The 25,564-nt window shown below is 37.4% G+C and overlaps 1 protein-coding gene across 6 annotated transcripts in view; it reads right to left on the minus strand.

Moving 5' to 3' along the window:
* Window positions 1-25,564, minus strand: part of CDKAL1 (CDK5 regulatory subunit associated protein 1 like 1) — a 394,159-nt gene that overhangs the window by 25,727 nt on the left and 342,868 nt on the right. For all 6 annotated transcript variants that reach the window (XM_065667220.1, XM_065667223.1, XM_065667218.1 and 3 more), the window contains one exon: window positions 1,823-1,906. In XM_065667220.1, the coding sequence (XP_065523292.1) occupies window positions 1,823-1,906 (84 nt within the window). The remainder of the gene's footprint in view (window positions 1-1,822; window positions 1,907-25,564) is intronic.

Genomic DNA, 25,564 nt, shown 5'->3' on the forward strand with positions numbered 1-25,564 from the left:
TTAATAAAATAAAAATATGTTTTTGAGTCTGTAAATGCTTTGGGACAGAAATTATGCCCTAGTTTCTGTTTGCACAAGGCCTTATTTTGATTGTGCAGATCCTTTGAAGCTGAGACGCATGATTGACAATGAATGCCTGTAAAAATGGATGCGTGTTTCTTTGGTTACCAACTAGTGCCACCCTTTCCTGAATATGCCATAGTATCAGAGAGCCCTGTAAGAACTTCACAAAAAAGACACAAAGTAACAGGTGTTTGTAAATCGTGTGTGTTATGAAAGAAAGATCCCAACATACAGGAGCAACATTTTTTGCTGGAAGAACAAGTGGCATAAAAAGGCTCTAAAAAAAGAGCCTCCACAAATGTAAGCTCTAGTTCTACCAAGAAATCTGTCAGTGTAGCTCTATTGATGTAGCTTTAATAGCAAACTCTTTTAATATAGATGAGGTCAGTGAAGAGAGAATAGGTCTGATAACTATTTGAGTTAACAGAACGTTACACCAGGTCTCTGAGCTCCAGCTTCCAAACTGTAATACAATATTTAGTGACTCAAGAGTGGTTTTCAATTTACTATCATCAAATTCACTGTTATTAAAGTTAAGTAAATAGCACCAAGTCTTGTACTTACCTGGACAAACAGTAGGATATTATCCTAGTCAAACATGCCACACAAGATTTTAGGGAAAAGACATACATTAAAAAAAATGGAAAGTATGCAATCCGTAATAGAATTTAAAATTACTCCCTATGTTACCATTTTTATTTCATGTATTTCCAGTCCCAACCAGGAGTGGTATTAGGTGCCATACAAACACCATAGAACACCTTCTTTTCCACGTACTGCTTTCTCTTTAATTAATGAAACTTCCATAAACCAAGCAATTTCTTTTTAATATCTATATGGAAAACCATGTTCCTCAAACATGACTGATAAGCTACAAAAGCAAGAAACAGCAATACGTAAGGCTTAGACAGTGGTTAGAGACTAAGAACAACAACAAAGAGATTTCAAAAAAGAAAAGAAAAAGAGGAAAAAATAGTAACCCAGATATCTAACAGAAGCAGATATTTCATGAGCAGGAATGTTACTACTAACCAAACCCAAGCAAAAATAAATAAATAAATGCTGTAATGTAACTGAGCCAGAAGAAAGCACTATTAGTGACTATTTAAGTACAGCCATCATCAGTAGCCTCTCTAGGTTCAGACAACTGAATAACTAAAGGTAGCGAGAGCAAACTGTAGAGCTCAGTGCAAGAAAATGAAGGAGAAGCCAAAGGCAAATCAGAATGAAATCATGATGATTCAGAAAAGTTGATTTTACTGATTTTCAGCAAGTCATCTGCTTTTGAGCAAAAATAATGATTTTGTGGAATAAATGCTGTACTTCCTTCCTATGTCACAGATAATATTTCTGTGTGGAAAGAATTAATTATAGAAAGCACATAAAACGAAATGTGACATATTAGGCTGAAGTGTTAATCCTGACAAAGTTTCTGACCCTTCCTACTGTTTGAATTAATTTATTTTGGATTTTTTTTCCCAAATTGCATTGCCTGAAACGATTTTCTGAAAGATGTATAGAAATTATCAAGATTCAACTATTCAGAAAACAATGCTTTGGAGACACAGAAATGAAAATGACTGCATATCTCATAAGCAAGTCTTGAACTCATATCAAGAAACTGTTTCCGGAAGAATGTTGCCTGCAAAATGTTTCTTATTTCTTTATTTTTTTTTGTTTTCACTATGCCACACTGTGTTGAGATTATCAGAAAGCAAAGATAAAACAGAAAAATGTTACTTTGTTTATTTAACTGTACCTGCTCATAGAAAGGATTGTGAGCAACATAGTAATTGGAATCAAAGGATTCTTCTGTTACCAGAACTCTCTGCCTCTCACCAACCTGGAAAATAAAAGAGTGAGAGATGACTCAGAAAACAAAAATAACGAATTATACTCAGAAGAGAGCTGCAACTACAATCAGTCTTAGCAGAAATAATACAATGCTGTGAAGAAATTCTGTGTCAGCAAGAAGACAGGGAAGAGAAAGCCCTAGTTTGAACTGTCTAAAAATGACAGGGTTAGAAGTCAGGATTGAGGGATACAACTGTGGTACTGTAATGGCTTAACACAAAATCCCAGTTAAATGATATTCCAGAAATATAAACTGATTTTAACTGATTAACACAAGAACAAATAAAAATATCAGATGTGCACAGAGTCCATGAAAAAAAAAACCCAAACAAACACAACAAACAACCCATCAGCACAGAATTCAGCAATCAATCACAAACATCACTGTCTGCCCCATTCCGTCTATCCCTCCACCCTTCCAACAGACAAACAAAACTACTAGCAGTACCTGAGAGTCAGAGGGAACACTAGCACACTGCGCAACTTCTAGATGCCATCAAGCTCATGCATTTGCCCTTCTATTTTTTTAAGCCACACTTGTTCTTTACAATGATAGGGCATCTCTTTATCCCTTCTTGGTGATTTCACTAAGCTGTACTCATGAGAATACATCGATTTCCATGACAGCAGAGTCAAAACTGCATATTACAAAGACTCCGTGAAGAAGAGTTTTGAACAACTCATAGACACTGCATATTAAAGGCCAACTAAATACTAGCCTAAAAAGCCCAGTGCTTCAATGATACCTCCAAACTTCCAAATGCACTAAAACAGTTTAAAGGAAGCACCAGTTTCACAATTAGTTAAGAGGGAGAAGACAAATCAGTTGCATTTAGGTGCCGAGTAGATACAAAACAAAATCTGACTTCCCCTGAAGTTCACGATTCCCCACAACACCTGAATTTATCTATTACTAGGATTTGTAATCATGTTTATAGCCTAACTTCTGCAAACCTAGGAGAGAGGACATTTAGCTAACATTTTTAGTTAGAGCCCAGCTCTATTTTTATTTTTGACATCTAAATGTGCCCTGGATTATTTCTAAACTATCTGATAAATGCATTCTGCAAATGACAACTGTCCAGCAAGTTAAATTTATTCCATGCTTTTATTGCTATTTTGAGAATCAAAAAGATTTCACAGTTTACTCCAAACTTTAAAAATCTGTGAGCAAAGCTGCATTCAAAACTCTTCCCCTTCTGTAAAACACTTCCATAGGGGCAGCTGCTATGAAAAGTTTTAGGACCTCCATCATAAAGGCCATGTGAATGAGCACGAAGATGTGAGATGATTTGATTCTTTAAGGTACAATCAGTAAAAGTGAAAGATCAGGATTTTCTCTAACAGTCAATGGCAGAAAAAAAGAACATGAAGGAATAAGAACAGCAATATCACAACTACATTATAGTGTGTGTGCATACATATGAATACTGTACATATGCATATATATACACACAACCCCATATATAACTCTCCACTTGCCAAAAAAGAAAGACTTCATGGAATATCTCTTGCCTTCCTCTTCACATATCTGAAGCACTCCCAAAATAAACCCTGGAGAGCAGAGGAGACAGTGACCAGCCAGCTCTCTGAAGCCCTTTGCCATTCCTCTAAACAGTAAGGTGTGTTTTTTCTTTCAAGAAAACAGTTAATTCAAATCCCCAAAGGAGTTTTGCAAATACATGTCAAGAAAGCACTGGAGATAATGCCAGTAATAAGATTACAGGGAACATTACCCCTGAACGGAGAGAAGGACTTTTGTTTGCTTGTTTCTATGATATTTGAGTACATAGCTTTTAAAATCACAACCCAGTATCTGCTATAGCACTACAGGACCAAAGTCTCAGATGTCACACAATATGAAGAAAAAGAGGAGGATGAAATGTTAGACAGGAAACATGCACCCTCAGGGAAACGTGCTACCACTGAAAAGCACCAAGGCCGATCACCAAGTCATGTCCTCATCTTGTATTCATTATTTATGGATACTATAACTTAGCAAAACCTAATCAAAGAAATACTGGGTCTGTAACTCATTTCACAATTGTGTTGTGATTCCCTGGTTGTCTCTGGTCATAACACTCTGCCTTTACTGTCTCTATGAATCCTGCCTGTGAGGTAGTCTAAGCTACGTGTGTTATCTTCATACTTTCAGATGACAGAATGGCAAGTATGATATGCAAAAAATAATTAAAAAAAATAAATCAGAGGCAAGAAGAAAGGAACACCTGTGTTTGATCATTTGATATAAACAGTGGTTTCTTCAGGAACACATTGCCAGTTTTTCTTATCTTTGCTTTCATGAGCAAAACCAGTTCAGGTCTCCATGTCTCAGTGGGCCAGACAGAGCTTCTCTGGGCTCCGAATTTCTCAGGAATGGAAGGAAACCAGGAAGACTAAATTTGTCACACAGCGTCAAAACCATGGCATTAAAACTGAGTACCAGAAATGCAGAGGAGCCAAACATCCTATACCAATTTACAATACATACATACACACACACATACAAGACTAAGATGGCATACTGCAAGCAGTACAGGTAAAACCTCACATGGTTACTCGATTTGTAGCTTTGGCCAAGGCTGGACTTACAGAGAAAGACAATATTCAGCTATTTGCAGACTCTTTTGCCATAACAACAGAAGAGAAAAATTCCATTTAATGAGTTAGGCCACTGGGTATTCATGATCTACAAGACTAATTGGCTGCATGCATTTGTAAGACAGAAAATGACTATGTATCCTGCATCCAAGTATAATTAAGAATAAATGTAAGCACGCAGAATGCAACTTTGGTATTGAAATTTCTTCAAGAAGTGGAATATGTCATCATTTCTGGGATTATTCCCCTGGGATCTCTAAGTGCTTAAGTTTCACCTCTCTTAGAAAGAATTTAAATATGCAGAAACCAGACAGGATATCTAATAACAGTCATAATTATAATAACCTTTGATGATTTTTTTCAGGCATGTACCAGCAGAAGTAATTCAGCATCTTATTTTTATTCCTAGCCTTTCATCTGCTTCCACAGGTATGCACTAGTTCCAGCTTTAAGGGAACTACAATTCTGACAAAAGCATCCGGAACTGAGGAAACTCAGTCCTAGCATCTCGGTTTGGAAAGACTCCTATATAACCAGGATTTTTTTTTCTTTACAGAGGATAGCATGAAAATAATAATGAATGACAGCAAAAAACTTGCCTGGCAACCTTCTCCATCCCAAGGCAGACTGGTCAAAAGCAGAATTTGTTTTCATCAAAATTAACAAATGCTGCTGGTGCTATCACTTACATGATAGTTCTATAACACAGTTTTTCCTTTACTGAATACTATAAAAAGCATTTTTACCAGCTGGCTGATTTTCTAAAATGAATGAATGGTAAGAAATGTCAAACATCCTTCTTGGCTGCAGTTAAACTGGGTTTATTTTTGAAACCCAAACTGACTGAATCATATAAAACACAAGACTGAATTTTAAATTCTACAATAGTAAGTAGTGAAGGGGAAAGGGACCTGGGGGTCCTGGTGGATAGGAGGATGACCATGAGCCAGCAATGTGCTCTTGTGGCCAAGAAGGCAAATGGCATCTTAGGGTGCATTAGAAAGGGAGTGGTTAGTAGGTCAAGAGAGGTTCTCCTCCCCCTCTACTCAGCCTTGGTGAGGCCGCATCTGGAATACTGCGTCCAGTTCTGGGCCCCTCTGTTCAAGAAGGACAGGGAATTGCTTGAAGGAGTCCAGCGCAGAGCCACAAAGATGATTAAGGGAGTGGAACATCTCCCTTATGAGGAGAGGCTGAGGGAGATGGGTCTCTTTAGCTTGGAGAAGAGGAGACTGAGGGGTGACCTCATCAATGTTTACAAATATGTGAAGGGTAGGTGTCAGGATGATGGAGCTAGGCTTTTTTCAGTGATATCCAGTGATAGGACAAGGGGCAATGGGTGTAAACTGGAACATAGGAAGTTCCACGTTAACATCAGGAAGAACTTCTTTACTGTAAGAGTGACAGAGCACTGGAACAGGTTGCCCAGGGGGGTTGTGGAGTCTCCTACACTGGAGATATTCAAGGCCCGCCTGGACAAGTTCCTGTGTGATGTACTGTAGGTTACCCTGCTCTTGCAGGGGGGTTGGACTGGATGATCTTTTTAGGTCCCTTCCAGCCCTTGGGATTCTGGGATTCTATGGGTACAAAAGACAGGCCCTGTTTACATGCTCTGATAGAATATTGCCACTTAACCTCAACAATGGCCTGCCTCAATTATATTCAAATAATACATACCTCTAATATTTTTTTCTTTTAGTTTATGAAAACTGTGACTGTTCCAGTTTGATTCATTATTTCTTACACCCAGAGCATGTGGCATGTGATCTTCCTTACTGTTTCCTTACTGGTTTTTTATCTGAATATTGCTAGTTTTGTTTTTAAGAGTCTCCATTTGGCTAAAAAATTGAATATTAACAACCACTGTATTTCTAGACTTCTCTGATAGAAGATGGCACAGTGCACATACAGCCATGCCCACTGATTTAGAGACAGTTGCCAAAGTCGCCTTCAGGTTGAGTTCAATTCATAGTGGAATCAATGAGAACCTCTCCATTTGTGTTGAAGGAGGTTTGGATTCTGACCCCACTCCCCATACTGTGGAGCATACTTAGTACAAGGCTTGGAAGCCATACAAAAAGCTACTTTCCTGTATTTGTTATACAGGATATAATTTGTATTTGTTGCCCGTCATAAAGTGGGCAATAAAATATACACATTGCCATAATTTATGTGTGTATGTTTTAGCAGATTATTCTGGTAAACATGCGTATTTTGACCTTTACTAAGTATATCAACATTTAAGCAAAAGTAATTAGAAAGTGTTCCCTCCCTATTTTTCAGTTGTGGTCTAATTATTTAGAGTAAATTTTACTAACTATGCAGATGCTGTGTCCTCCCCTATAAAGCAGAGAAGAACTGCTGCACCTACTTTTTATGAATCACATGAATCCTTCTGTACTTAGAAGACAAATTTCTCAAAAATCATAATAAAGCATTCTCTAAGCCTTATAGATTGTAGGTGTTTCCTTCTGACAGGCAAGTCTAGGTATGACACAGTCTCCCTGTAAAAAGCACAAAGTTTACTGAAACTTATGATATGGTTCCACTTTGATGATACCAGAGCACATCTCTTTCCAAACTTGCCTTTGTACTGCTTTTTTTCTCCTATTCAGCACTGCTCCTCCAACATCTAGGGTGTATACGTACCTCCCTTTCTAAAGATAGCCCTGGAAACAAAGAATGGACTTGTCTAGGAGTTCTTCTACAGAGTTTTTTGGTTTTTAAATGTTGAGATTGGAAAGCAGTAACATGAGAATAGTTCAGCTCCTGAGCATGACAATTTTAATGCCAGGATAAAAATACTTTTCTAGCATACAGCATAGACAGCTGCCACTTTACTAGGGCTTATGCTACAACTACTGTCCAATTCCAGATGGGTAGGTGCCTCCTTTTTATTATGTTATGGTTAGTGCATAACCCTGTACACAAATGCACCAACAGAGTGACATTAATATTTAGAGTCCTATATCTTTTACATCATACAATCAGAATAATCTTTACAACACGAATCTGGCCCATTTTACACCTGAGGAAAGAAACAGAGAACCTGACCACTCCAGCAACACAGAGTAAGGGGCAGAATTCACCACATGCATTTCATACATTTTTAGTTCCTCCTCCCAGCCCTAGACAGTGCTGCCTTCGTCCTACAGTGCCACTTACTACCAAGAAAAACAAAATTCTCAATCTCTTACATAGAATCACAGAGCTATGTATGAACTAGAAATAAATCTGTTAAAAGACAGGGGATACTATTGGTCCTACTTATCTATATCAGACTGTTTTACACTTAAAGTCCAGTGTGGCTAAATTTTACCATTTCACACTCACTATGAGTCAGTGTTTTTTCCTTACACAGGTTTTTTGCAGCCTTGGAAACAGCATTGGGTGGTGGTCTTCGTACTTTGAAAAGTACTTAGCTCTCAAGTAGAGAACTTCAGAATCCCAGGTGAAAAACAGCTAGTGTTCATGGAAGTGTCTCATTTCACTGTCAATGAATACAGCTGACTGTCAAACCACCATTACTAAGCTGCCCATCTTTAGACAACCCTGCAGGATTTTTATTTTAAAAGGATTACTAAAATGTATGATTTATAGTATTTAAGCAAGCTGCTTTGCTTGTTTTAGGCACACATTCTTCAGGCATACTGCTCTTTCCACTGCATCATTCAAGAATTCAGAATGGACACAGGCAACAGATGCCCACAGGACAAACTCTTTCAACCATTTTCCAGGCTGGCTTGAGGCTGTGTGAGCAGGAAGGAAGGATTAGGTATAAATTAAAGACAACCAGCTCTAATAGTACACAATCAGCATAACAAAAAAGTGCTTCAAATCTTCAGCAGCAGGCAATACAGCTCATTAAAAGCAAGTGAACACCTTCTCCTTGGTCCCCTTATGAATTTGTTGGCATAGCTACAGGGGAGGGAAAAGGTAGCGAGAGAAGGAGGCAAGAAATGGAAGTAGGCTGCTTCTGCTTTTTTGGCCCATTGCTCACACTTCAGGGTAAACAGATCCTTTCTATTACTGTGCACCTGCATCTGACTGCTTCCTTTTGATTTGGTCTCCTGCTGTGAAAATGTAGCTTCTTCCAGCACATACAAACCCTGCCATGCAGCTCAGATGAAAATTATATTCAGAGATGTGAGCAGTGACCTAAAAATGACAACTGGTCCTCAAAATATCTGATTCCTTTTAAATTCTGTATGTTTCCATTTTGCTTGTCTCTCCTTTTCATTGCCTAGAAAAGAGGTAATAGAAGTAGCATGTTGACAACTCTGTCCTGTCATCTCTCTAAATTTTATTAACTGTGTACAATACTATAAAAGGAAAATAAACTTCTGAAATGGAAGATAGATATTGCCTCTTAAAGCTGGCTCTCACATTTAGATCTTTCTGTTGTAAACCTGGGCTTAAGTAATAAAGTATGAGGTGGCAGAATCTGGTTCTATTCTAGACCCAGCACAATGTCGAAAAGGCACTCTGACTGTTTCTTTGTGCTCTTTGAAACTCTGTTTCCACATGTGCAAAATCCAATTCTGACTGTTACATAGCTCACAGAATAGCGACCACAAAGCTGGGGAAGTTGCTATAGCAATATAAAATACTCCATGCAGAACTGGTATATTTGAGACTATCATGTAGCAAAAGCACTCCAGCAACTGCATTAACGTAATACTGGCAAAAGCCTCTCCCCTCTTTCTTTCAGGTGATTTAACAAAACCCATGAAACTGTGACAAACATCTATAGAAAAAGTCTGAATGAAAAGATCAGCTCGAAATAGGAACAAGAAACATCTGAGTAGGTAAAGTATGTTTAAGTTCTTCCTTTCATAGCCAGAACAGTTCACAAGCAAAACAGAAAACTAGACAGTCTGCCCTTAAGGAAACTTGACATTTAACATGTAAGTATAGGAAAATGCTGATCTTCTAGAATGGAAGATGGAGTTTAGAGGAATCTTTTTAAAATATTAGCAACTTCCAGACACTTTGGCAATCACATGGATTCTGGTGGTATGAATAAACAAATGTCTGTGTTCTCTCATTTTTTTTTTATGGTTGGGTTTTTTTTAACAAGCTATGGCTGCGGATTAGTGAGGCTACCAAGCTTAAAAATATGATGGTCTTTGTTAGGAAAGGCTACCTTTTAGCTTCTTCTGTGAAACTATTTAGAATTATTTAAGATTGGCTGTTTTTGTTGGAAGCAATTCTTTAAGATACCCTGCATACTTCCAAGTGATTTAAGCACAATATGAAGTGGCAGTTGCTAAGGCAACAATATGCAATTCCTGTTTCAGTGATGTCTTTTAACAGCTGCATGAGCCCAGACAAGTATCAGTTATATGAGAATTTATAAATCATCTCAGCAAATACCCCACCAAATAACTTCTCCAGAAATTACTTTAGGAACTTCCAATACCAATCTGTTTTCTCAGAATAAAGTCTTGTCTACACCTCGGAAAGAAAACTCCTCTCCAGTGGCTCCGCCAGAAGGGTGCTGATGTAGCACAGGCTGATGTAATAACTGTGTTCAGCACAGCTTCGCCATCACCAGCTGTTGGAGAGAACTGCCAGGAACAATGAAAGACCCTAACATAAGCATGACTTTAGTAAATCGCAGGCAGAACTGTGCATTGCTTCCTCACAGACAGGAGAAAAAAGGAAAAAGCTGGGAGTAGATCAAAATACTGGATGCAAGAACACAGATCACAAAGTGAAGATAGCATTGATACAAATCATGTCTTCCCTGACATGATACTGGAATGCCCACAGTGAGACTGGGTGCTTTTAGAATATATCTAAAGTCTGGTATTTTTTAATTAAATACACCAAAAAGACCACTCCAGAAAGTTGGGCTTCTCTTCAAGATAGCAATATAATTTTTCTGCTCAACCTACAGCTGAAGCCGATGTTCTCTATTAATCTCATCTGAGAATAAAGGAGAAGCAGACGCGATAAAATAGTAAAAACAAAAGGTCCAAAATGACCCCATATGCAAACCTAACCCAACTCTTTCCCAAAAACCACTAGAAGTTTTCTCAGCACATTTAACAACACACAAAACACGCAACATAACATTGCTGCAATTTAACTAAGAATACAAAATAGTGGTGCTAACTGAAAGAGTTAAAAAAAAAAGGGTATAAATATGTATCAGATTTCTTTTCAAAAGAATAATAAAACTCCTTTTGCATACATGAATCACAGGCTTCTGAAAAAAGCAAGTGAACATCGTCAGAAGTTGATAATGTTAATGAGGATATGACAATGATCTTATTTTCTCTTATTGTGAAGGTAGCCAACATATGATCAAAAATTACACACTTCAGGGGTTTTCTTCAATCTAAGGCAAGGCAAGACCCTAGAACTGCTAAGACTTCTATAGGCATAGTGCTGAATGACAAAAAACATCAAGGACTTAGAGAAGGACCAAAGTAAATGACTCATTAAAGAATGATAAATGTAGTGTGACTTCATGTTGCCTAGAATTTAATGGTCACCACTGACAAACTAATTGTGATCCATTTTATTATTTTTAAGCAGTATTCCAATTATTTACACACAAGAAAGATAATAAAAAGAAGCACCTCTTCACTAGCATATTAGAATAACAATTCTGACCTATTCTTTACTATCCATTAAAGGAACTTAACAGAGATCAGTTCAAGAAAATTGTTAAGATAAATAAGTTCTGATTTAGAAGAAAAAAAATTAGTATGGACTAAGTTTTTCTTTCTAACATCTTTATAACCTACTCCATTCTCAAGGCTTTGCATAAAATTGTCACATAAATCTCAACTGTGTGATGCTGGATATGCCTCAGCACACTACCTTTTGAATTACATCAGAAACAAATATATCCAATTAAAGGCCTCACTACATTATAGACTCTCTTCAAAACCTATGCCACTGCTTGCAACTCTCTCCACTTCAAAAAGGTCCTTACTTAGCCCAGACAACAAGAAATACTTAAAAGTTGGAAGACACAAGGTGTTCCAACAATCTTTCAAACTAAGTAGTAGCATCCTATCTTGTAGTTGAATCTTAACAAAACAAAAAGTGAAACAAGCTGTCCAATTTAACTGCAAGTGAAATTAATTATTGAGATGGATCAGCAAGAAACACTAATTTGTGATGCAGGTGGTTAAGACGGTATTATAAACTTTCCTAAAGAATTAGTTTTTAATAAAAAAATACAGCTGCTGTCAACATTTTGGTTGCAATTCTGTACATATACTGTCACTAATTAGACTGTCACGTTTTCACCTAGCAGGTTGCAAATTCCACACCAGGAATAATTGGTTTCATTATCAATAAAACCAATACAATGGTTTGGATACACACACTAAACAGTACGGTAGCTAGATGGGTCTGAAACTTCTTACAGTACAGAGTCTTTGCTAACAGAAGAGTAACAGAAAAAAAAGATTCTTCAGCAATTACATGACAGATCTTTTTAACCTTCTGTGTGGATATGGCAAGGGGAACAATTAGCAGATTTAAGTGTCCTCAGTGTACATGAAAATGGGGATTCAAAGTGAGTTTTACACACTGCTCAACAGTCTTAAATAATCAAGAAAGGAGTGGCTCTGCTCGTCTTTAGAGTCTTTGCCAACCATCATCTAAGGCCAACAGCTGTGAAACAAGGCCTTAAGAATAAATGATCTTCTTATGCCTCTGTGACAAAAGCCTGCATATACAAATAGCAAGTGCTATGTAAATCCAACAGTTCTCCAATGGAAAAAAAATATTTCAAACTCCTAATTACAGTAATTCCCTTTTGTAAGTAATCTGAATTAATCACAGTCAGAATACAAAATAAAATCAGAGACATAGGAAACAAATCACCATTCATTAAATGAAATGTATTAATGTATGGGGCACACTACGTAGAAATCACTGTTCTATTCCTATTACTGCTGTCAATCCTGTATTCTAACGTTCTCAAAGCCAGACATATTAATGTACCAAAATTAGCTGGAAATACTTGTGAGAAAAGTCCATACAATGTTTCTGCCATTGCCTTCATTCGATCTTGGATCATACCAGAAGGTCAATATAATTTTATTTTCTTACCCTGCCCTTTTTCCTCTTCTGTGCTTCCTTCTTTCAGAGTACTATTTTCCCCATACCTTACTAGAATGACAAAGCTGAGGAAGACTAAACAACATTCCCATTCCTAAGAAAAACTCTTCAGTAAGTTTAGAATAAAAAATCAAACCCAGTAAGATTTCTCCTAGTTTATTTCCTCCTTCTGCCTACATCTTACTGAATTCAAATCTAAAAATTTCAGTATGGTCAGAAGCAACGTGATCAACCATGAACATGTTCACACTGTTTCCACCATGCAGGGGCATGCTCAGAAAACTCCTCCATCCAACTGAACAGGAAAGTTAGCTGCGCTGGTTCCAGACTGTTTTCAGTGAACCAGGCTGGTAGCTGACAGCAAGAGACTGCCATAGCAGAGGACAGCATTTCTGTGATGAGGTGGTGAGAAGAAACCATTTCATGCTTTAGAAGGAACTGTAGTAACCCCTCGAACACAGCAGATGTTGCCTCCTACCACATGTTACAGGGTAACTTTTTCCAAATTTGATCCATTTCATGCAATTCGAGCAGGGTCATATTTTTCCCCAGCTCTTCCGATTATTACATCATTATTTAAATTACATCAGTACAGTACATGAATAATTACTACTTCTGTATTTTATCATTAATAAGCATACCTATCACAAGTGTTATAAAAGGCAGTATCAGTGTGAAAATAGATTATGGTTTGGAAAGCCTACAATTTTAGCACAACCTTAGAATTCTAGATGAGTACAAATAATGAAACAGTTACCTCCCAACTCATAATATAGTTGGTTCAAACCCCATCATTAAATGAGTCTCCTTGCCTAAAGAAGTCCATGGAATAAAAATTTTTGTCCAAACAAACAAATTCTAACCAATCTTCAAACCAACACTTCAACTGTGATTATCATAGAATCATAGAACAGTTAGGATTGGAAAGGACATTAAGATCATGTAGTTGCAAACCCCCTGCCATGGGCAGGAACACCTCACACTAAACCACGTCACCCAAGGCTCTGTCCAACTTGGCCTTGGACACTGCCAGGGATGGAGCATTCACAGCTTCTCTGGGCAACCCATTCCAGTGCCTCACCACCCTTACAGGAAAGAACTTCCTCCTTATATCCAATCTGAACTTCCCCTGTTTAAGTTTTAATCTGTTACCCCTTGTCCTGTCACTACAGTCCCTGATGAAGAGTCCCTCCCCAGCATCCCTATAGGCCCCCTTCAGATACTGGAAGCCTGCTATGAGGTCTCCACGCAGCCTTCTCTTCTCCAGGCTGAACAGCCCCAACTTCCTCAGCCTGTCTTCATATGGGAGGTGCTCCAGTCCCCTGATCATCCTCGTGGCCCTCCTCTGGACTTGTTCCAACAGTTCCATGTCCTTATGTTGAGGACACCAGAACTGCACACAATACTCCAGGTGAGGTCTCACGAGAGCAGAGTAGAGGGGCAGGATCACCTCCTTCGACCTGCTGGCCATGCTCCTTTTGATGCAGCCCAGGATACGGTTGGCTTTCTGGGATGCAAGCACACACTGCAGCTGGCTCATGTGAAGTTTCTCATTGACCAACACCCCCAAGTCCTTCTCTGCAGGGCTGCTCTGAATCTCTTCTCTGCCTAGTCTGTAGCTGTGCCTGGGATTGCTCCGACCCAGGTGTAGGTCCTTGCACCTGGCATGGTTAAACTTCATACGCAACTTCATAAACTTTATCAGCGACTTCACCATGAAGTTAGCATGAAGTTGGGCATATCCTCATAAGGCTTTTAAGACCACAGATTGAAACAGTTTAGATTTTATAAAGTGGATCTTGCTATATTCCATTAAGCCTGAATGATAGCAGAAATAATGGATTTTTGCTATATTTTAGAGGAATATTAGTAAAATTAATCCCTGAAGAGTGCTTCTGATATAGGAAATACCTTCACTTTCTTTTGTTAATGTATAGCCAAGGACAGAATTTCCTCAGGCAGTATGAAATACCTGGTCACATTTGTATTTGAAGCACTTCGAAAATACATTGTTTTTAGCTTTTGCCATGAAAATTGTGACCATTTAATAAACCTAACATTTTCCCAAATTCCTTTAAGCTGCAGGGCAGTGAGATAAGCCAAAGTATGGGCCATAAGTGACCCGAAGGTCCTTCTAAAGGCAGAGAAAATGCTCCCAAACCAAGAACTCAGTCTAGGTTTGTCCCAAGTCTGTTTCCTTTTATCAAGGCCTGATAGTAAGGCAAGAGATACAAAGGCTTACGACTGCTAGTACTTAGCAATCCTCACCAACAGGAGTCTGACACTGATTGCTGAGGTCTAGTATTTACAAATGGCACTACCAAATGGAACTAATTAAAATACAGAGACAAAGAAGGTGAGGGGGCCTGGTAAGTTATGTAGCAATTTCTCTGTCATATGAAGAGTCCATTGGTAAGAGGAGGCATTTAGGACTCACAGGTTTATCTTTTTAGATGGTTGGCACTGGTAATAATTGCTCACAGCTGATATTCTCTCTGTCCCAGGGTTGAAGAAGAGGTAATGCCTCACTTACTAGGAAATTATTCATGACCTAGCTTCAGTGAAGAAGAGGTTAGTCTTTCAGAGAGGTTGAGATGAGTTATGTGATCCAAACTCAAGAGAGCATGAAATAAATGCCAAACCTGGGAGAGAGGATATGCCATTTAATTTACACAAAGAGAAAGGAAACTGAACAAGGAAAGAAGGTGGCAACACAAAATCTGTTTATGAAAGAAGCAGATCAAGTAGAACAGACTACCTGGAAGGGCTTTTTGCAAAATACAGATCAAATAGCATTATCTGCTCATATTTCAGGTTTCTCATGCATCAAGTATAAATTATTGCATGGAAGAGAACATGCTTTCAGAATCTGTTTATTGAAGAGAGTCAGGCAGAGTTAGCTGCACAGCTCTCAGAAAGAATCAGCTTTAGGCCTTGTCACATCAATGATTTATAGGGTGACACTAGGGAAATCAATTAAGCTCTCTATGCGCCCCAGTTTTCCCATCTGTAAAATAGTGGCAAGCCGTTATTCGAGCAGAGTGCTTTTCTATTTAATAGCCTTTCTTCTTGTGTTTGGGCGTTTGTTATTTTGCTAGTTTCTACGCTAGCAAAAATATTAGTCTTATGTGGATATATTTTTTATTTTAGCATTAGCGTATATACCTGCTCTTGATTAATTTTAACTGTTTTGGTCTTACATAACTTCATAAGTACTACTAAATTTTTAGCAGCAATAGGAAAAACATGGCACACAATGTGAAGGGAACATATATCTTTCCTAGAATACAGATCCTTGAAGAAGCAATTAAAGAAATCTCACAGTAGGCATAGATAGAAAGCCCAAAGATAATGAAGTCAGGGAACTGTGAAAAACTGCTATTTATTTTCACTTTAAATTGTTTAACAGTTTTGCTGCATTTTAGCACTTCAACATTTAATGATTCTTTGAAAGAACAGCATAGAAAAAAAATAATTGCCAGGATACAGTCTAATCCTCTAAGGCATCATGGAATTGCATAGATTTTCTTTGTTCTTTGGTGTCCACAGAGTATGAAATTTACAAGTCAGCAGGAACATCTAAATAAACACCTTTCTGAGGTTTTAGCATGGGAAAGAAAAATCATTCTGGGGCAGTGGTACTTTTCCTGTTCTTACAGACTTAAAATGCACAGGCCATTTGGATATCTGCAGACCACAGCTGCCTTCACATTTATACTATAATACACTGCTTAAAAAATAGGGTAAAAGATGAAAAAAAAAAAAGGAAAAAGCGAAGTCGTTCAGAAGCACAAAGATGTAATTATTTATGAACATCTGTCAGGAGGGCTTCTATTTATACAATGATTTTGCCTGTACTAGGAAACTTACCCTTTTGCCTGTAGAGGTAATAATACATTTAACTTGTAAAGTGGGAAGAAAACAGCTGAGAAAAATGTTTTAAAATACAGTTTCAGTATCAAGAGTTGCATTGTCTTAAGGAGGAGGCCAGTGAGAATGAGATTGGCAGATACAGTAATAAGGTTTTTCTCTGCCCCTGCCACCTGAGCCCTCTCTTACACTGTGACTTGCATGAAGGATAATGATATAACTGCGAGGACATCAGAGTCCAAGTCCAACCCTTCCATGATTTGGAAATTCTCCAGAAGGCAGCTAAATTTCAACAACCCGGGAGGACTGGGAGATTAATTTAATGTGTTTAGATACTTGTCTTGCCATTGCAAATGTAATCTTCTTACTCAGGACACCTCAGCTGCCTTGGGCATTAGAAAGAAAATGATTATTCTGCTATGCATGGAGTGTTGCACAGGACATTCATTGAAAACTGAGAGAAATGATGGTAAAGGAAACTTCAGTTTGTGGTTAAGTTGAATTCTTGGCAAATGGCAGATGACTAAACTGGCAAATCCTTTTATAGTTGCAGTTTTTGCAGTGATCTCAAATCTCTCTGTTATCTGCTTGTTTTTTGGCTTGCTTAACACAGAGACTGATGATGAGTGAAGCAAAAGATTTACTTTAAAGGTGTCAGCTAATATCTACAACAGAGCTGCCACTGCTCTTCAAACTGGCTTTACAGATAAGAGTTGTCTGCTCACCGGGTGGCCACAACAATATTATTTTAGAAAATATCTTTAAGTGTTCATATTGGCAACTGGGCTACAATATACCATGCATGTGTCCAGAAATGTTATCTAAAGTCAGGGAGAGGTTAACAGGAAATATGTACACTTTGTATACAAGATACTATTGCAGGAGAACACTGTGGCTGGGTGGTCTGATTTAAGCAAACTAAATCCAGTCATGTATCATGGAGCTGCTGCCTCTTTTATTTTTTTTTTACATTAACACAGATAATCCTTTTAGCTTTGTTGACTCTAAGGTACTTTCTGGTTTTAATCCTGTGACACTGTATTTTAAAAGAGAAATAACAGGTCTCTGATCTTTGTAGACTTCCACTTTGTTTAGTCCACTTGACTCTAGCCCATCTTCCACAGGTTGCTCTATTCACCAACCACTGTGTCTCCTTCTTGGCCAAAGACTGTTGAAATGTTGCTGCAACACATCTGTCCAGTGCAGTTCTACATATAACAGCAGCAGTGTAAGTTACAAACAAAGCCAGTTTTGAGTGTAATCCAGGGACCACGAGTATGTAGTTGATCTGGTGATGCTATATGACCCTCAACAGTTCCTGGTTACAACAATACTGTATTGCATTTCTCACTGCCCCAACTGAGCACACTCTGCTTGAAGATGCACCCTAAAACTCACCAATTATCTCTGAGCTCACTGTTGAATGCAGTTCTTAAAGTACTGTATTATTGCTACTGAAATAACAGACCACACCGTAAAACTGAGTTTGCACTAGCCATTTAAGTTCCAGTAACATTTTTTTTGTTTAGGATAAGGTATCTCAAGTAACAACAGCCTATGTTTGCACAAAACCAGTCTGAATCAAGATCAAAGCAGCACCTACTTGTTTTCCCTTCTCTCACTGTTTGAAATTGACTTCTGTTTCTTGGGTATTTGCTTGAGGCAGTTAAAAATAAATTATCAGTTTAAATAAACAATTTGAAAAGAAAAATATTTAGGATTTCCATATAATTCAAAGAGAACTTGAAGAGAAACACCCATAATTTAAATTAATTTTAATTTTATAAGACACTGATGAAAAACTCAGCAACCTTCCTAAGGATTATTTTCTTTATCGATCGTATTTGTTGTATTTTCAATATTTTACATTGCCTATACCTGACACTCCGACTGCATAACAGATACTCATGATCATGAATTTACTCTAAAATAATCTATTTAAGAAGGACATTCTATACAATGACTTGATTTGAAGAATGTAGCATTTCTCAGTACAACTGTCTCAGAGCTGCACATAAGCTGTGCATATGGATGCAATGGCAATAAATCAGACACAAAAATGTGACACTTGAAAGTAGACAGATTGCTTCTTCACAGAATGTAATACCACATACTTCCCTGCTTTCCTAGAATTCCACTGACAACTTAGAGCTTTTAGAATAATGGGTTTCACACCTTGAACACATGCCACAGAAGGCTGAGGGAGGCACTGCACACAATTTATTATATAGGCTGGAAACCTAAACATTTGGTTGCATCATATGAAAGAAACACATGCTCAGCAGATCCATCTGACATTTTCACACATACTTCAAAAGATCTCTTCAACTTCCTCATGATTTCAGTCTACATTTAGTTCATTACTAAGTCCTGCAATTGTAGAACTAAAATTAATCAGAATCCCATTTACTTTCTGAAGAGCACTCAAAAGTCTATGATTTTAAATTAATTTATGCAAAGAGAAAAGCTCTTGTCTTTGTAAGTATAATTCCAAGCCATATAAATCGAAAGCAAAGCTTTAAACCCGTAATGACCCCTTTTCCATCCAGTCTTAAATGGAATAATTAAGCAGTAACTTCCATTCCATCTAAGTACATGCAGCAGTGATGGGTGTCTGCTTGCTGACTAAACCCTGAAGCATTTAATTGACCTGTGGGAGCTGATTATTGCAAGTACAGTCATAAGGCACAGAAGCTATCTACTTTTTACTAGAAGAAATCTTTCAAAGTAATTAATGATTTTGGTAATTTAAAAAGATTATGTGCAACTATTCACTATGAAGAGACTTAAGCTGCAGCCAGCAAGCCTGCTACAGATTTTTAGAGATAATAAAATCTGTAGGTGTACTCCTTTGGGATATAAATTTGACTCTTTAGAGTAACGGAACAAAAATGACTCATTGGCTAAGGGCTCAGTTCAGAACTCATGAATTATCCCTGGATTTTCCTGGAGTGACTGACAGTAAGGCATCCCTCACTGACTTTGCTACAATCTGGTATTTGCTATTTATATCCCAGCAGTAGTGTTAAGAAACTTGCTAAACTTGGTATGAAAAATGAAATTCATACAACTGCAAAGAGAATACATGCTCTTTCAGATACCCTTCAAAGAGGCACACAAGAATGGCAGTCTTCTTGAAGCATGTGTTCAAAAGTCACGAGACTGCTGCCCATACAGAGAGATCGTGGTCTTTACAGTTAACGTACCTGCCTTGGTCAACCTCCACTGCTGATTCCAAGTGGATATATAATTGCTGGGAAAGTAAGTGAAAAAAACTTTCGTACTAAAAAGTCGTGATGTGTAACAAGAATAAATATAGGAGACATTTATTTGGAAGTTCTCTTCTAGTTCAAGTACAACAAAATAAAGTACTGTGTCCAGCACTTCTGATTAATAATACTGCTTCCAGAATACGGCAACCAAAAGTAGCTGAATGTTTTGTTACCATCTTCAATCTGCAGGTGATACTAAAATCCCCCTCAGCTAGACATCTCAAAAAACTAAGAGAAATTAAAAAAAGATTGGACTGTTAGGAATCATGGAGACTTTATATAAATAACTGTCCTGAAAGAAGGACTTGAAAAATTACACATGTAAAAAAATTACAATTAAATATCCAGTCACATTACATAGTGCTTAGCATATTAGAAAATGAATATGACTTGTTTTCCTACCTACTAATCCACCTAAAAAAACCTATCAAATTCTAAAACACCTTGGAAAAGGAGAAAAGTTGATGACAATTTTCAAAAGAAAAGCAAGCTGCTCCTTCCAAACAACTTCCTCTGAACCAAACTTTTAAAATAGCTGAAAAAAGATTTGAAGGTCATTGAAAAGGCAGTTCAGCAGTCCTCAAGGGACTGCCTATCCTTTGTCACTAAAGCAGACCTTCAGATGGAAGTTGATCATCATAAGTGGCTACTTAACAGATAGCACTAACCACCACACGGATATGGTAGAATTCAGATTATCAGAACTCATGCCTTACAAAACTGAGCATGCTCAATTAGAAAAAGAAAGCCGAGTAGCCAATGGTTTTCTTTTGACTAAGGGGTGGGATGTGGGGGGGATAGGTACGGAGGGTGGGTTGGTTTGTTGTTTTGCCTTTTTATTGATTTTTATTTTTTTAATAGCTGTCAAAAATTAGGGGCCAAAAGTCATAAAGTACAATAAACACGTGATGGCAAAGCACTTTATACAATATTGCATAAATCTTCTTAGAATAAGATTTTGTATATATATTTTGGGACAAGAATATTGGCATGCCCCGGTAATGCAAAAATTGTTCATAAGAGACAAGCTGCAATATCTCAGGTTTGTTGTAAGCATCAGATGGAAAACTTCAGCTATCAGTTACATGTCCATCTTTATTTAATATATTCATATATTATCTGGAAAGGGGAGTAAGTAATATAGTACTGAAATTCATGGAGGAAATTAAAATGGAGGGGATACGCAAATACTAGTAAAAGAAAACAAATTGAACTATGTACAGAAAAACAAGATCCCCATTTTGAAAACGTTAACTAATCTGTTTGGAAAAATGTAATCTGAAACACAGATGCTCTCTGGGAAACTTGTAAAGCAATAATGCTGAAAAGGATTGTTGGGAGAACAGAATACTGGACTTGAATTTGTAACATGATACACTAGTGGAAAATAACACAGGCCTACATTATATCAGAATAAATAGGCACAGCATTTATATCATGAGTATGGCACTGAGCCCTTGAGCCTAAACATTCCTTCAGGGCCCTGGAAAAAGGAGTTGTATTTTCTTACATTCAAAACCAAAACTACTAACTCTTTCTTGCCCACACCCCCCCCCCCCTTGTTGAAAGCTTTACTAAATTAAACCTACACTAAGCTAGAACTGTCTGCAATTTTGTGAGATTTATTTTGCCTCTATAGAAGAGAATAAAATTAACAGAAAAATGGACAATCAATCAGATGTGAGCAATGTTCTGCTTTGTGGTAACTGGACCTGAGCTAATGCCTTCCTTTCTAGATGTAAAAAGATTCTGTTAATCTGAGTTCAACAATTAATACTAGAAATCTGGAGATGACACATAAAGAAGGGAGATCACAAGACTGACAGAGACAAGGAAAAAAGAATAACAAGAAGCAATGAGGCTGCACAGCACCTTTGGCAGATACAGCTGGGCAAAACCACCTGTTAAGGAGCTTCACTGTCCGGGTTAGTTAAAATAAGACCAATCAAAATATTAGAAATAAGGTCTTTTAGGTGAGAAATGTATGCTTAATCCCAAGACATTCTGACCTCTCTTGCTTAGCCTCACAATTTATGTGGAGTGGAAAATGTAAAGAAACCTTTATAAAAATAACAAGCAATATATTTTTTGGCTTATATATAGGAGAAAGTTTGGCAAGCATAAAGCAGCAATGAGATGGGAAGCTGGCGTTATGTGCTCATCTTTAATGGCTGATCCTTCAATATCAATGCTTCTCTTTTAACCTTATCTTTCAAAGAAATAATCATAAATGAGGCTTGTTCTGCATGTGCATTACACATACAGTTTTTCAGGCAGTACTGGTTCATATTCTCTGATGTGCTATGAATATATTGTTGGATGACAGGAGCTTTATAAGAATGTCAATCAAGCAAACTATTCCAACTTTTAGATCATATATTCATTCAACTGCTCAGACTATAGTAAGTGTAGTAGTGGAAGAAATACATATTCTGGCATTTCTAATGCTAATTTGCTCATCTGCAGCTGCAAAAGTCAGCTTTCTGGATTTCAGGGGCTAAAGGGAAGATCCAGTCTAGTATTTTTTAATCTGACATTAGCCAGCACTCAGACAATGAAAGGTTCTAGCAGCTGGAGATGCACTTCGGATTCACTGAAATGTTACTGAAATAATTTGTAAGAGTCACCTTTGACACAAAGTATTCTGCCCAGCAACAACTATCTGTATCCCCAAGATACATAATTTTATACTTTAGGGAGTAGCTAACAGTGATTCTTTGCTGGCAAAAGACTGCAGCCACTCTTGAAAAGTTATTTAAGCTACAATTAGTTTTGTTTACTCTTGCCAAGTTTGCATTCACAAACTGTCCTCTAGCCCAGACAACAAGTAAACAAAGGAATATTTTGGAACTTCTGCTTGCAATTCATTTACCTAAAGATGCCTTAGCACTAGCCAGTATCAATACTATGCTGCCATTTTTCTCATTTTAAAGACAGAAAAGCTGAGACACAGGCTGAGAACAAATGTCTAAGACTTAAGAAAGACAGCCCAGATACAGCTTCCCAAGCTTTTGACTCCATAGATGTGCTAAGCGCAGGCTATCTCTGCATCCAAAGATATTTGCTCTGTACCCAATAGAATCATACAGTAGTTTGCCATCCTGAAATACTGAACTACTTGTGCGTCTCACTACCCAAAACCTCTTTCTCAGCAAGCCTTCTGAAGATACACAAAGAAGTACTTTCCTGTCTTTTAATATCAGTCCTTGTAATGTATTCAATACCAAACCACAATAACTAAAAACATTTTCAGAATATCTGATATGCAGCTGAAATTATACTAAAAAATCCATTTACTTTGAAGGCACTGGGGGAAAAAAACCAGCCTAAACACTTTGAAGTAGAAAATGGGACATGTTAACAAATAAATAAAATTACCTTAGGACTGCCTGATTTCTCTCTTAATTGCATTTCTTAATGATCAAGCTTACACACAACTTCAGGGAGACTATCTGAATGCAAAGATCATTCAGTTGTAATAATAAGGTCAACATAAACCTTTCTACATTTCTTGATCCATACCCCCACATTTCAATTCAGTCTGTGTCTAAACAAGACATGTCCCTGTCAGTTTATGTTCACAGTTCACCCTCATCTTTAACCTTAAAAATCTAATGAGAGCTGATAACCTCTCTTCCAAGTCAACATATATTTCACTGGATTGATCCAACCCCTGTGCCTTTAATAGAACGCAGCAGCAGCTGGTTTCAAACTGCTTGGAACCTTGGAGATCAAAGTTTGATGAACCCCTGTCATTCTCACAAACAATTAAAGCCTGTGAAGACCATACCTCCTCAGGCTCAGATTTCAGAAATAAAGCAACTGAAATGAACAGAATTTGTTCCTTAGAAAACCATGCCAAACATATTAAGAATGCTAGAGTAGGTACTTTCAATTAAAACGAATAGACACTTTCACCAAAATATGTACAATTATCCTCACAACAATTTAATTTCCTGAATCTGCAAGGCATCTGAAATTCTTCACAGATTATATTGACGGAAATTACTGCTAATACTTTGCATGCATAGCATGTGGCTGTGCAAAGTAATATGATATTCTGGATTAGATTCAGAGTTTATGTATATGTGTGAATTGCTCTTTTCCCTTTCTAAATTATCACTCAGTATGTGGAAAACTGACATACTGGCATAAACCACATACAATAATTTGAGGTTTCTCTTGTCAGCCAGATGCTATTTATCATGCTACCTTTCATCAGCACTCAATATACCACAGAGTTTTCTTAATAATCACGAGGTTGCCCTTCATCATCCAACAGAAAACACCTCCTACCTACCTATTTTGATTGCAGCCTAGCTAACCAAAAAGCATGACTGCCAGGACCTGAAACAGTCTGATAACATGAAGAGTGAAGTAAGCCTCCATCAAAAGTACTTCAAGAAAAAAAAATAATCATAAATTAATGTGTGCAAACAATTCCTCTCTATCCCATTTGAGGCTTTGTAGGCAGGGTAGACATTTATGTGTTCAACTAGCAAGAACGGTGTTTTGTATTTGCTTTTGCTTTTAAATGAAGATTCTTTTCTTTAACCCCACAGTTAAGACTTTTTCTTATATGATGACAACAAATGCAGTCTTTACAGATTTATTAAGTCCAAAAATTTCTTCTAGGTGATATATTACTCAATCTAATTAAGATACACTGAAGGCAATATCAGATTTCTCCATAACCATTTTTACAAATGTAAAATACTTTTGTTTCCTGCTACCTTCTTCTCTAAGCTATATCTGTATGTGTGTGTACAACTGATCAGCCATAATTTGAATTTGCATTGCCTTATATATGTGTACAAACGTGCACACAGAGGCATGCAATCTAAATCCCACACTGAATGTGTAATTCTTCATCATCTCCATTTATTTATGATACTGACCTGGAAGACCAATCACTCTTCAAAGTAATTCACATACCATATGCAAGCTCCAGTGACCAAAAAAAAAAAACCAAAACAACAACAACAAAAAAAAAAAAAAAACAAAAAAACCCAAACAGAAAAAAGAACGCCCTAAGAAAACAGACAAAAAGCATGGAAAAAAGCACATTATCCTTAAAGGATCAGCATGTAGTAGAAAGCCACAAAAGAGGAAAACAGGTACATCAGGTTTTTGTGTGCTGAACATTATGGATGGCCCTGATCCCCCTCTTGCATGCTATGCAGATTCAGTCACAATGCAAGAATGGAGTTGATCCATCAGACTGAACAGCATGTGTGACAGATAAGTTCCCTCTTCCAACACAGAGGACTTGCACAAAAAACCTGCACACACATCAGTGGACTTCTCCTCCAAAATATTCCTTCTCCATGCAACAACTGAAACACAAATAATTAGTTAGATGTAGCAACCTGAACATCTGCAGAAACACACTTTGCTCATAAACAGCGCATTGGTTGCTCTGTTCACACATCAGGCAACGATCTGTGACAAAGCGGACTTTAGGTGGAAATTTTACTCCTTGTATGAATTCCTTCAGTTAAAGCAGAGAAGCATATGCTACGGGACACCTAAACTCCTGATATTCTTGACATAAATGACAAATTACACTGTTTATTTTTTCTTGATTTATATGCTGGAAAGTATTTTATGTGCTGCTAGTGTGCTGTTTTGACTAAATTTTGGAATTGGCTTCCTTGCTAAGGATCCATAATAGACAAAAAAGCAGCAAGAGCAAATCTTACCATATAAACTTTGGCAGGAAACAATTTCTAGCTCAGCAATCTCTACTCAGAGACACGTGAACAATGAAATCCTTATTCAGAATATCAAATATTTATGAGTATCAGAAGTTAACATGC

This window comes from Lathamus discolor, chromosome 2 (assembly GCF_037157495.1).
Source record: "Lathamus discolor isolate bLatDis1 chromosome 2, bLatDis1.hap1, whole genome shotgun sequence".
Taxonomy (NCBI): domain Eukaryota; kingdom Metazoa; phylum Chordata; class Aves; order Psittaciformes; family Psittacidae; genus Lathamus; species Lathamus discolor.